We start from the raw sequence: 13,228 nt of genomic DNA on the forward strand, positions 1-13,228 counted from the left end.
TACATTTGGGAGATGCAGAAGGGTAAAAGGGGAAGTAAGGGTAAGGAAATGGATGAAAAGGGTTTTGTTTTTTAAATGTTTATGTCCAAGTAAACGAAATTAAGACGGAAATACCTTTAAAAAAGAAAAAAGAAAAAGAAATTGTATTTAGTCTGTCTTATTTAAGAGTGCATTGTATGTATGTGATTAGCTTAAATGTTTTTTTAATCCACAAAAAAGCTTAAATATGTTTAGTCTTTGTGAAAAGAACGAAAAAAAATAGGGACTAAAACCGTTTTAAAATTTTAGAGAAACTATAATTAAAATGAAACATAATTATGGAGACTAAAAAATATTTAAAACAATTTAATTTTATGTTTTTAATAAAGGAAGAAGAATTCCTTCCCTTATCGGAAATTAGTTTTTAGCAAACATACCGAAGTGTGCGTTTTGTTTTTATTTTTCTGGGATGAATAGAAACAATCGAGGCTTTAAACAAGATACTACTGATGTAAGTAATACGCTGCAATAAAACAGTAAGCAGGTGGATGATCTAAAAAGGAATTCGCCCTTATTTAAGCGGATCACTAAATTAATCACTATACCTACCCAATTTGGTTAACAATACATTTCACCTAACGGTGGTAATCATGTACTACAGGAACCTTAACTCTTAAGGTACAACAAAAAACCCGAGTATTCTTTCCTGTTACTCTGTTAAGGACGGTGGATAAAGCCATAAAGGGATGATAGCTAACTAGCTAAGGCCCCAAAAGAGAAAAAAAAAAAAAATACCGGACGACAGTTTAGGAGACTTAAAAATTAGACAACTATTAAAATTGTGGTTAATTTTTTTTATATTATTCATAAAGAAGTTTATAGCCTTGAAACTTTTACAAAGACCTACAATTTTTTTTATAGAATTTACTTTTGATACATTGTTAGTATAAAAATTTTAGACATATATCTAATTACATAAAAAAAGAATTATCTTTTATATTGATCGTATAAATAATCATTTGAAAAAATGAATGTAATTATACAACTATAAAAAATATTTTATACTATCTATGCATAAAAATTAAATTCTTTGTTTATATATTATTTTTATTGAATATATGAAAAGTCCCGACACGTATTTTTGTATGTGACCGTAAATATTAAACAATTTTTTAATGAAGGATGTATTAAATCATTATATAACAATTAATATCAACTGGGACACAAGATTTACACGACTATACATATAATTGTTGGCATCAAAATTTTAATCTAAGTGGATCTAATTTTAAAAATATTTCAACTTAAAACAATAGAAAAACCATTTATTGCATCGAATTAAAATGGTAGTGTTCTATATAACACAAGACAATATTAATATAAAGGCTTAAGTTAGATAATTTTCTGATCTTCTAGAAATGATATATTACCTAAAACAAAGCTTGAATTTGCCAAAATCCAAAATGGCATCAGCTACGCAGTTTCAATTACCTTTCCCTATTATGAACAAAAAAAAGCCCATCCCAATAGTAAGGAAAGAAAATCTAAATAGAACTTCCGCTGCTGTTGACCTTGAATATTTTTATCATCTTTCATCTTAAACTCAATTATGTTGATGAAGCTGTTAATGAATCTGTGAATTTCTGAACAGTGCAATCACGAATATTAACTTATTAAGGGACAAAAGGTGGTTGATTAAGAAAGAGAAGCTTTCAGTCATGAAGTTGCTTATTTACGATGATGAGTCTCTAATAGATTGCACCAAATCAGTGAAAAATTAAGCTAGGTTTCTATAGTGAACTCTGAAATTAGCTTATCCGTTATCACAGTATTAATCAGATGGGACATGAAAAAGTTCAATTTTGTGCTGAAACCAGCTTATCAACCAATGAGAGTTTCTCCCTCTCTATTCTCCATTATATAATTAGCGCAATGCTACATAACCAATAAATATTATCATTTTTAGCCCAATAAATATTATCATTTTTAGCCCGTACTTGACCTGCAATAATATACACTCGTTTTTACAAATGTTTTGAACACAAAAAACATATAGTTTGTATCTATATTTACCAGTGTTTTTCACACGCACCTACATTTTTCAGAGTTTACACACATAAATTAGTAAAATTTATTTGTTAGAGGTAATTTTGTGTTTGTGCTAGCCAAATGATAGTAAAAAATACTAAAAATTGCTAGTGACCAAGAGTTTCTCATACAATTATTAGCTTATACTAAAGAAAAATCTAATAGTAGTACCCAAAATCTATTTATTATGAATTTCTTTTTACATTTATATATTTGTACATCCACAAGCGACCAATTTTTATAGCCGACATAAGTGTATGCTGCATGAATAGATAGATTTAATGACAAAAATTTCCCCATTTACTTCCAAAAAATGATTAATCCCTGGATAACTAACATGAATTTCATATTTACCAAGAGAAATAAGGTGAAATGAATTATTAAATGGTAAAGTAGTATTTTGGTTCCCAACACTTGGACAAAGTCCTAATTTCGTCCCTAACATTTGAAATTTTCTATTTTTATTCCAAACGTCTTATTTCGTTCTATTTTATTCTTCTGGTTAAAATTATTTTTTTTTTTTCCAAAAATACCTATTTTCTAGATAAGAGTAACAATCATAATTGCAGTGATTGTAGTAGTAGTTGTGATTTAGAAGTGAAATTGGTAGAAGAATAAGAGAAATAAAAAGATAATAATAACCGAAGGACAATTGTATTTTTGGAAGAAAATGTTTTAGTTTTAATCAGAGGACTAAAATAGGACAAAAATAAAATATTTGGGGAAAAAAATAAGACGTTAATGTTAGGGATAAAATTAGGACTTGGCTCAAGCATCATTGACTAAAACAATACTTTACCCATTGTTAAATCTCTATCTAGGCCTTTGGTATTAAATAAAGGGAAGCAATATAAGCAAGAATTTATATAGGAACTTGCCTCTTGACCCATTGCTGATGCTCTCAGCCAGTGTGATTGTCAGTTATGATGGGTTTTGACTGTGAACAGTTACCACATTTGTGCAACAAAGCCATTCACAGCTCACTTCTGCTATTACAAAGGTTCAGGTTATATCTTATATCATTCTGGCCAGTCTTCAACTAGAAGTTCAGCAGGAAGCCACGAACCCAAATCTTCAATCATGCATTACAGAATTACTCTTCATTTTGTTCCAGCGTTGACATAGAGTATGTCGCGGGATGTAAGCGGCATCCATTCTTCAGCATGATGTTCAGCAATTTAGAGCTTTGATCAACAGATCCCCTCTTGATTAAGCCATCAATTAGAACTTTCCAAGCCACTTCATCATTGTAATACCCACAGTGTATCAAACTAGTAAAAACTGCCTCAGCCTTATCACTGTTTCCTTGTTCAACAAGCCCACAAATGAGAAGCTTACAAGATTGCAGATGTGCTAAATGGCTACTCTCCATCATAGAATCTAACAATCTCACTGCTTCCTCATACTTTCCCAACTTGCAGTAAGCACTTAGAAGTGAGTTATGAATATTCTCGGAGGGAGAGATTCCTCTTTCCGTCATATGATTTAACAATCTAAAAGCTAAATCAAAGCTTTCTACTTTGCAGAGTCCTTTGATAAGCTTGCTGTATGTGTTTACATTGGGTACACAACCATATTGAACCATTTTCTCAAAGAGTACGTTTATAATTTCAAAATCGACTATCTTCCACAAATCTGCATTATCATTTGAGATATTGATTGAACTTAAATCAACTCCCACAACATTCTTGCCTTTCTTCTTATGTTTATCATTTAGTAGATACTTCATTAGGATGGAATAGGTTTGACGAGAAGGCTCACAACCATCAGCAAACATGCGCTTGAGAACATCAAAGGCACTGTCTAGTTGTCCCATACATCCGTATGCATTAATTAATAAATCATGGATAAAGGAGTCTAGCAATATGCCTTCCGTTTTAATCTTGACCACCATATCCTCAGCATCCTGTAATCTTCCTTGACTGCAAAGTGACTTGATGAATGCAGTGTACGTGACCACATTAGGTTGACATCCAGAAGAGATCATTTGGTCAAGAGTTCTATTAGCTCGATCAAAGTTTCCTTCCTTCAGCATTTCCTCAATTAGCATTGTATAGGTGTAAACAGTGGGCTTTGTGTCATGGTTTACCATTTCTTCCACCAATGACAATGCATCTTGCATTTTTCCATCCTTCCGCAACCCATCTATCAATGCATTGAAAGTGATTGAATTGGGCAAGCATTCCTCAGCAAGCATATCTTTGAACAACAAATGGGCATCTTCAATTTTACCAGCTTTGCAGTACCCATCAATCAAGACGGTATATATATGTTCATTTGCTTCAATATGTTTTTCCCTCATGGAGTCAAAAACCTGATGAGCTGCTTCAACTCTACCCATTCTACAGAGACAGTCTATATACGCACTCAAAGTCCGATGATCAGGGCTTAAGCCATCCTTGACCATCAAGTGAATCAACCGACTGGCACTATCCACTATACCTGCTTTACACAGCCCATAAATTAATGTGTTATATGTAATGAGGTTAGGTGACAGCTTAGTTGCAACCATTTTATTAAGTAGTCCCATTGCCCTGTCCATGCTTTTGCTCCTGCAATATCCACAAATCAGTTCATTAAACGTCCGAGCATTTGGACGAACTTTATTTGACTCCATAAGACGCAGAATACCCATTGCTTCCTCCATCATTCCCCATAGACAATACCCAGCAATCAAGGCATTGTAAGGCACAACAGTGGGCGCCAACCTTTTCTCGAGCATTTCATTCAATCTTGTCATCGCCTCATCCATTCTGCCTCCCTTACAGAAGTAGTCAATCAACACAGTGTAGGTATAAACATTTGGCTCGCAACCTCTGTTTACCATCTCCTCAAATAGATGCAGCGCTTCCGGTTCCTTACCAGACTCAAATAAAGCACCAATGAGCACAGTATAAGTCCGAACTGTGGGAACGCAATGCTCCTCCTCCATTTGTGCGAACAACATGAGAGCTTCATCAAGTCGCCGAGCTTCACAAAGACCGTGTATCATAGTAGTATACGAGACCTCATCCCTCCGGCACCCCATATTCGGCATAAGCCTAAACACCCTATAAGCCTTCTCCACGTCTCTATTTTCACAGTAACCCAATATCAATGAAGTATATGTAAATGAATCAGGAACAAAGCCACCTCTTAACAGCCTAGAAAACCATATTTCCCCCAAAATCATGTTCCCCAATTTGCAATACGCATTCAGCATAGTATTGAATGTAATCAAATTAGGCAAAACCTCATCATTGTCGAAAATCATTTCACTACACAAACCATTCATTTCATCGATCATAGCGAAACGCGACAAGCACATAAGGAGCCTATTATAGGAAGTAACAGAGAGCCTAAACCCTGAATTCCCATCACCAGTTGCATAATTGTGTAATTGGCGAAGAGAGTTGAGGACGAACCTTGCGTCGTGTGGCGAAGAGCAGGTCTTGATCATGGAGTTGCGGACATTCTCGGCGGCTTGGAGGTGGCGGTTACGGACGAGGATGAGAAGGAGAGCATGGTAGGAATGGAGAGTGGGGACGAAAGCGCGGTGGTTTTTGAGGATCCATCGGAAGAAGTTGAGGGCGGTGAGTGGATGGAGGTCGAGGGAGAAGAGGGAGGAGAGAGTGGATGAGGTGAGGTGGCGGATTAGGGTTTTAAGAGAAGGGTGTTTTCGCCATTTTGGGTTGGAGAGGATGGTGAAGAGCTTGGAAGGGAGATCCGAGTGGTGGTGATCGGGGTAGGGTTGTTGGGGAAGAGGAGCGGCTGAAGAGAAGGGTTTAAGGTGGTGGCGGTGGCGGTGGAGGGGAGTGACGAAAAGGAGCGTGGGCTTTCTCATTTACAAGCCATGAAAGCGAAGACAGAGAGGCTTTCAGGCTTGTGTGCTTTGTTGGGGTGGGTGGAGTCATGAGAGTTATAAGTAACGTGGTTCATGCTTGCCCATGGCCTGGCGGCGCGTAGCAAGTGATGGTAATTCATCCACCTCATTTCCCGCTGTCCTTCGGCCAGCTGCGGTAATAAGCAAATATTTATAAGTTTTATTTTCGGGGAAAACCAGTTCTAGTCAACTTCAGGGAACTTGATAACGGAAAAGTATTTAATAAAAATTTAATCAAATTAATCAAATTATTTAACGGTTTATAAATATTAATTTTACCTCAAGTTAATTGTATTTGAATTTTAATTTTTAGTAAGTATAAATAAATCTTTGATGATTTATATTTTGAATATATTAAATTTTTTATAAAAAAATATCAATAAAATTTTTTAAAATAATAAATATATATCAGTAAAATTTTTTTAGCAATAAAATTTATTCAAACACTTTCTTCCACTCCTCCTAATTGTCTGTTACTCCATTTTCATTAATCATTACATCTCTTATGTGTTAGAAATTTTTTCACCGACCATCAAACAACCATCCAATGTTGCCGCCACGTTAAGCAGTTGAATCACCCACATCAAATACACTTGCGTCGCCATCATTCACTTAAATCAAATCCAATAGTGTTAATAGATGAAGATCACAACTCTTTTGCATTCAGTCCCTCCCTTGAACGGCGACAGACGGTAGTGATTTTTGCGGTGTTAGTTTGGAGAAAATAAAAAAGACCGTTAAAAAAAATAAAAGAAAAATCTAGGAAGCCAGCAGTTTTATTGAATTTTGACCAGCATATAACCAACAGAGGAAGGTGAGCCATTAGATAAAATTTCACACCAATCTCACACCATCAAATCATTATTGATGACTAGCTGATGACTAACGTTTTTTCACACGCATAAAAAAAAGGAATATATAATTTTCTTATAACGAAAAGTTTTTAAAATTTAAAATTATTAGAAATTAATTAAATTAATTATTAAATTATTATAATTTTAATTTTATTTTTATTGGATATACTATACACTAAATTTATTGTCTCTTTATATTTTTTCATATATATATATATATTATTTTTAAATTAATCTTTATGATTAGAATAAAATACCTTAATTTAAATTAACTTATTTATATTTATTAATCTAATTTTTTTTTGTTATTTTTGTTAAGATCAATTTATCTAAAATATAATTTTTTTAAGTTTATTTGTAATTTGTCATTTTACTCTTTATCTATTTTATAAAAATAACGTAATATAATAAATTAATCTGTTTAATTTTAATGTATTCACGGAATAAAAATTTGTTAAGGCATATTTTATTCATCATGTATCTTCATATGACCTCTATCATGCCATGTATTTCCTTTCTCATACTTGATTTCAACATGATCATTTGTATATATGCTCCATCTTAGTTCATTAATTCATTGCAGCGACTCTAAATCATGTACTCATGTGCTTCATAAATGAAACATTTTGTATATAATATCAATGGAGATATAAAAGACAATCAACATAATTATTAAAAAATATAATATAAAATTTATAATTATTGATAAATATTTGTTAAACAAAATATAAACTAAAGAAAATTTTATAGAATACAGTTTTTTATGCATTTATTATAATTAGAAATTTCTAAATGTCTTTTTTATAAAAGAATTTTATTTTTGTATTTTTAAATAAATAAAAAATTTAAAAACTAATAGATTTATTATTTTTTTATCAATATTTTTAATTATTAATTCAATTTTTTATTCTAGCAAATATTACTGACTAATTACTAGTCCTCTAACATTTTTCTAAAAAATAATTAAAAAAAAACAGAAAGAATCCCAATTTATATGCCTCTCACTTATTAGTTATATCATGAAAAAACACATATGAATTAACTTTGCAAAAAGAGAGTTTTCATTTGGATTCACTACTATTTTTTAGAAGAAAGGATAGTTATTTATGGATGGATAATTGGATATAGACACATCATAGCACAGAAAATCCAGAAATTCTCTCAACCTTTGACTCTCAGTTCAGCCTAAAAAGTAAACACGGCCAAGACAACTAGGGTTAGAAGTAAGTTGAGTTGAGTCCAGCTAGATCAAATTTAAGTTTGACTCATAAAAATTAAGTTTGGTTCGCAGTTCGCCTCATTAACAATCGAATATATTTTGTAAGTTTAAGTTCGGCTCAACGAAAACTCACGAGTTAGCTCGAGCTCACGAGTTGGCTCAAATAATAGGAATATAATCTATAATTTTATATCATTAAATTATAACTTATATATATATTAAAAAATATTAAAAAAATAAATTTCATATATTGTCTATCTATCAATTATAAATTTATTTATGTCCTATATCAAAATTATATATAAAAAATGACTATAAAATTTTAAACAATTAAGAACATTAATATATATGTAAAATTATATATATATAATCGAGCAAACTCACGAGCTAATGAACTAAGTTGATTTAAACTCAAACTCGGTTAATTTAATTTATGAGCTCAAATTCAAGCTTAAGTTCGGCTCACGAATTCAATTTATTGAGCTATTAATAAGTCGAATTTGAGCTAACTCATAAGCTGACTTGACTAACTTCCAGCCCTAAAGACAACGCATGAAAAAAATATGAATAACAAATTAACAACCTCACCTCAACAAATAAAAAGGCCGAAGGACCAAAACAAACGAACAAAAACAGCGGTCCACGCCCCTTCGACCCACAAAAAACCGCGTTTCCTCGTTCCTTCCACATTACTTACTGCTGCTCACACTGCACTCATTTTCTCTCTCTAAAATGAAAAATCCCCATTATTCTCACACCTCTTACCCCGCGAATCCCCCCTTTACTTCCCCGCCATGAAAGCCACAACCTTTCGCACCTTTTACTTCATTCCAGATCAAACCCGTCGTTGATCTCAACAACCCGACCCGATTTATCACGCAATGCAAGACTCAACCTCCGCTTCCGCCGCCGTCGAACCCGACTACAACCACCACCACCACCAATACGCGCAGCTGAAACGGAACAACCGGACCAAGCGGCCGGTCTTCAAGGTTCTCCAGGGGCAGATCGCATTCCGGCTGGTGTGCCACGCGTCAACCGTCGGCGGCCTGATCGGGAGCTCCGGTTCAATCGTGTCGCAGCTCCGACGAGACACCGGTTGCAAAATCCACTGCGAGGACTCAGTCTCCGGCACCGACGACCGGGTCATACTGGTAATTGGGCCGGTTTTACCCCGGAAAGGTGTCGCCTTGTCCGATGGGGACGTCGATTTGGTCGATGTTTCGAGCGCGCAAGAAGCTGTTCTTAGGGTTTTCGAGAGGATTTGTGAGCTCGAAATGGAGAAAGGGTTCAACAACCCCAATAGGGTTGTGAATGGAGAAGTTACGTGCAAGTTGCTGGCTCACACTTCTCAGATTGGTGCGGTCGTTGGAAAAGGAGGAAAGAACATAAGCACAATTAGGAACAATAGTGGTGCCAAGATTAGGGTTTGTCCCTCTCCACAGTGTGCTGCTAAAGATGAGGAGTTACTTCTGGTGAGTTCTTTTTTTTTTTTTTTTTCAATTGGGTTATCTAGAAATTTAAATAAAGCTTCTAACTTTTGTTTGGTGTTAATGAACCTTAGTTGATGTGAAATAGATAAGAGTGGTGGTGGCAGTTGGGTTTTAGATTTCAAATTTCTTGTTCATGGTCAACGTCTAGGTAGATTTTGTTTCTCAGGTAGCTTGCATCTTCCATTTTTTGTTGTTGCCTAATTTGGAATGGAAGTCATATGAAAGTGTGTATGTGATAGTATAAGTGGAATTATAACGTGAGATTGAGATTGAGATTGAGATTGAGATTGTGTGCATGTGACACCATCTGCTAAAATTAGAATGTCCAGCTGTCTAAGTGTTGAGAACAGATTGGATCTCATCTGTCACCTTGCCAAATGTCAATACTGAATTTATAGCAGTGAAATTGACAATTGTCACTTTATTTCTCTTCTGATATCGGCAAAGCTCTTTTGATGTTTGCTGCCTCTTCATCTCATTTGATATGTTAACTGGTAAGAGTATATGTGCTGTTCCTTGTGAGGATTAAGACATTAAAAGTTGCCAAAATGGAAAACTGAAACCTAGTTCAGTTACTTCTGTGCTTGTGATTTATTTTTAATAATTTATATTTTCCGGAATAACATTATTTGGTGTTGAAATGAATGACTATATTTCGCTAATAAGTGTACCTAGAGGAGGATTGTTTAATTATTTCTTGTTTTTGGGAACTTGTTTGATTGGCAGATAACTGGTGGGATTTTGGCTGTAAAGAAAGCACTGATTTCTGTTTCTTACTGTCTTCAAGATTGTCCCCCATTGAACAAAGTTTCACAACCTGTGGCCACATCCACTGTTAGCTCTTCTGATACATTGTCTCTTGATCCGAATGCTGACCTTTTCCCTCATCTTAATTCATGGTTACTCTCCATGGAAGGTTTATCTATTTATGACTCTTACGATGCATCAAAACGGACAACAAAGTCTAATGGAGCTTCCAGCCATGAGACAAAAGTTACTGAACGTGAAATTGTGTTCAGACTGCTTTGCTCTAATAATGTAGCCGGGAGTGTGATTGGCAAAAAAGGGGCTATAGTCAGAAATCTAGAAAGCAAAACAGGTGCATCTATTATCTTTGCAGCTCCTTTAAGCGAGTTTGCTGAACGCATTGTCACCATTTCTGCTATAGAGGTTAGTCATATGAGAAAGCTGCACTGTGCCACTAATAACCCATGCTATTGGTATTTACAGGGCTCGTTATCTGTATGTATCTTGCACAGAGATAAACATGAATTTTTATAGATTTGCATGAAAACACGTTACTTGCCATAATTTTTGTAGCTAATTTGGACTTTACTTTTGTTTTTCCAGAACCTTGAATCATGTTATTCTCCTTCCCAAGATGCTGTTTTTCTTGTCTTTGCTAGAATTATTGAAGATCACATTGAAAAGGGCTTTCTCTCCATCTCAAGTATGGAGTCACCTGTAACTGTGAGGCTTTTAATTACATCAAGTTCAGTTAGTTGTTTGAGTGGCAATGAAAGTCAAGTAATTTCAGAGTTGAAAGAATTAACTGGTGCTGATATACAAATTTTGTATGGAGAATCAGTTCCTACTGCTACAGATAATGATGTTGTATTGCAGGTAAAGTTACTTACTTTTGTATATTTAACATTGTTTTGAAAGTATCTAAATGGATTATGCCTTTTTCCTAGCACAGTGTGGTTCTCGAACTATGAAGTTGTTATCCTATATTGCCATAGGCTGATATCGTTTCATGATAAATACAAGTTGTGATGTGATTATGTAAACATGCTCTAGTAAAACAAAAATGGAATGTGTTATATCCCAAAAAGTTATCCTGTTAGTTTTTTCCAAGAACCGTTATGTGCCTTGTAAGTATACTTAAACAGTATATTCCTTGTACTTATTCTATTTGCCTAGAGATTGGTGTACAATATCATTCTTATAACCAATATAGGTCAGGGATGATCATAAATATCGTATTTTGCTGCATCACCGAACCATTGTGACTCTCAAGTTTCTTGTTTTGGCTCAAATAGTCGTTTGTTAATGTTTCTAGTCAAGATGACAAGATTGTGATTAGAGAGAGAGATTTCATGCAGATTACTGGTGCGTACAGATGTGTACAAAATGCCCTATATAAAGTCACTTGTATAATCAGGGATAATTTTTCACCCAATGAGGTGCCTGCTGAATCAAGAATGAAATCCAGTTGGAAACCGAACAAGGATCCTCCAAGGGGTAATCATTTTGGCCACGGAAGATCTTTCCCTTCTGGGAGGTTTCTGCAAAAGGTACTCTTTACCTCTTGTATTAACTAAGTTTCCAATACAAGATTTTTCTCGTTGATCCAAGGCTCATTTAGGAGTATTTATATGTGCAGAATGTTGCAGTGCATGCTGAAACAATCTCAAAAAATGGAGAGGTACATTCAGATTTAAGCGGGAGGTCAGTATAATGCAGTTTAGAATACAAGTTTATTCCGGTCTTGTTCTTTACCCTTCTCTATTTTCTTGCTTATACTCCACTATGCTTTAAAAGTGTATTTCATTGCCTAAAATTTAGTATTAGAGAGCTGTTGCTTTTGTTAGTTATCTTTAAATGTAGTGATCAGTTTTATATAAAAAAAGATGAATACAAAGCAGATATGCACAACATCAATAATGTAGTAAAATGGACTATATAATTGATCTTTTAAAATTTAGTTTGCATTAAAATAAAGAGTAGACCTTAAGCTGGTATACCACAAGTCTCTGACATGTAGGATTTTGGTTCCTAATTATTTGATGTTGATGGATAGACAAATATCTTATTTTGTTAAGATAGCACCAGGCTTCTGATATTTCTCTCACATCTTTTGCTGAATTAAATCATCTGGCAGAGCAAACTTGCTTGCTACCGTGACAAACACAACCGTGGAGATTGTAGTTTCTGAGCATGTCTTTGGTTCTGTTTATGGCGAAGATGGTGGTAATTTGGATCGAATTAAACAGGTGTGTGGTTTTTCCTTTTAGAAAGACATGGTCAATCATAACTTTTTTACCTATAACAAAGCCGGTACTCGCACGCGCCTAATATTTTCAAAACAGATTTCAGGGGCAGATGTTCAAGTTTACGATCCTTGCGCTGGTAAAAGTGGTGGCAGGGTTGTAATATCTGGGACACCGGATCAAACCTTTGCGGCGCAGAGTTTACTTCAGGCATTCATTCAAACTGGGCAAAGAGGACCAGAATGATAGATAGTGTTTAGTGTAATCAGCTGATGCAAAAAGATGCATTTACTTCTCAAGTGCTTCCCTTTAGGGAGGTGCCATAAAGTGGTGTATATACAACCAGAAAAAGAAAAAAAAAAAGAACATAAGGAAAAATATCACACGACCAACTTCACCTTGTGAATATGATGGAATGGTTATTCACTCTTTTCTTAAAAGATGATGATGCTTACCTCCTTAGACTAGAAACGCAGATCTTGTTCTGATTTAGTGATTTTTCTGTCCCTCCTTTCCCTCTGTTTTCCTTTTTTTGTGTATTTTTTTAAGGGGTGGAGGAAGCTAGGTACTGTAAGTCTGTAACATTGTTAACTAAATTATGTTGCTCCAGGAGTTATCAATAAGAATTTAACTTTATCTTCTTTTCTTTTTATTTACATTTGCATGCCCATTTTTACTGATTAAAGAAAGAGACAAGGATACAATATTTTCTGTTCAATGAAAGAAAAACTATTTTGTTA

At 34.5% G+C, this 13,228-nt stretch overlaps 2 protein-coding genes across 4 annotated transcripts; one reads left to right on the forward strand and one right to left on the reverse strand.

Moving 5' to 3' along the window:
* Window positions 1-2,240: 2,240 nt before the first annotated feature.
* LOC130978989 (pentatricopeptide repeat-containing protein At5g65560-like) lies at window positions 2,241-6,040 on the reverse strand. 2 transcript variants are annotated; one of them, XM_057902327.1, is made up of 2 exons: window positions 5,472-6,040; window positions 2,241-5,138 (listed from the first exon to the last, which is right to left on the reverse strand). In XM_057902327.1, exons 1-2 carry the CDS (start codon window positions 5,888-5,890, stop codon window positions 3,161-3,163), a joined length of 2,397 nt encoding a protein of 798 aa, XP_057758310.1. In that variant the 5' UTR covers window positions 5,891-6,040; the 3' UTR covers window positions 2,241-3,160. The 2 variants fall into 2 exon arrangements, with proteins under 2 accessions (XP_057758310.1, XP_057758309.1); XM_057902326.1 differs by having other exon boundaries at window positions 2,241-6,040.
* A 2,643-nt stretch (window positions 6,041-8,683) lies between these two features.
* Window positions 8,684-13,135, forward strand: LOC130982243 (KH domain-containing protein HEN4). Of its 2 annotated transcripts, none has more exons than XM_057906153.1 (7): window positions 8,684-9,477; window positions 10,222-10,737; window positions 10,846-11,118; window positions 11,601-11,792; window positions 11,882-11,946; window positions 12,380-12,491; window positions 12,588-13,135. In XM_057906153.1, exons 1-7 carry the CDS (start codon window positions 8,884-8,886, stop codon window positions 12,732-12,734), a joined length of 1,899 nt encoding a protein of 632 aa, XP_057762136.1. In that variant the 5' UTR covers window positions 8,684-8,883; the 3' UTR covers window positions 12,735-13,135. The 2 variants fall into 2 exon arrangements, with proteins under 2 accessions (XP_057762136.1, XP_057762137.1); XM_057906154.1 differs by having other exon boundaries at window positions 8,685-9,477; window positions 10,222-10,665.
* Window positions 13,136-13,228: the final 93 nt, after the last annotated feature.

The sequence above is a fragment of the Arachis stenosperma genome, chromosome 5 (genome assembly GCF_014773155.1).
Source record: "Arachis stenosperma cultivar V10309 chromosome 5, arast.V10309.gnm1.PFL2, whole genome shotgun sequence".
Lineage (NCBI taxonomy): Eukaryota > Viridiplantae > Streptophyta > Magnoliopsida > Fabales > Fabaceae > Arachis > Arachis stenosperma.

Bases quoted from the DNA above. Each gene is read 5' to 3' on its own strand.
- LOC130978989 (XM_057902326.1), bottom strand. From the start codon at position 5,890: ATGAGAAAGCCCACGCTCCTTTTCGTCACTCCCCTCCACCGCCACCGC.
- LOC130982243 (XM_057906153.1), top strand. From the start codon at position 8,884: ATGCAAGACTCAACCTCCGCTTCCGCCGCCGTCGAACCCGACTACAAC. The intron at 11,793-11,881 runs GTACTCTTTACC...TTATATGTGCAG, and splicing joins CTGGGAGGTTTCTGCAAAAG to AATGTTGCAGTGCATGCTGA. The intron at 12,492-12,587 runs GTGTGTGGTTTT...TTTTCAAAACAG, and splicing joins ATTTGGATCGAATTAAACAG to ATTTCAGGGGCAGATGTTCA.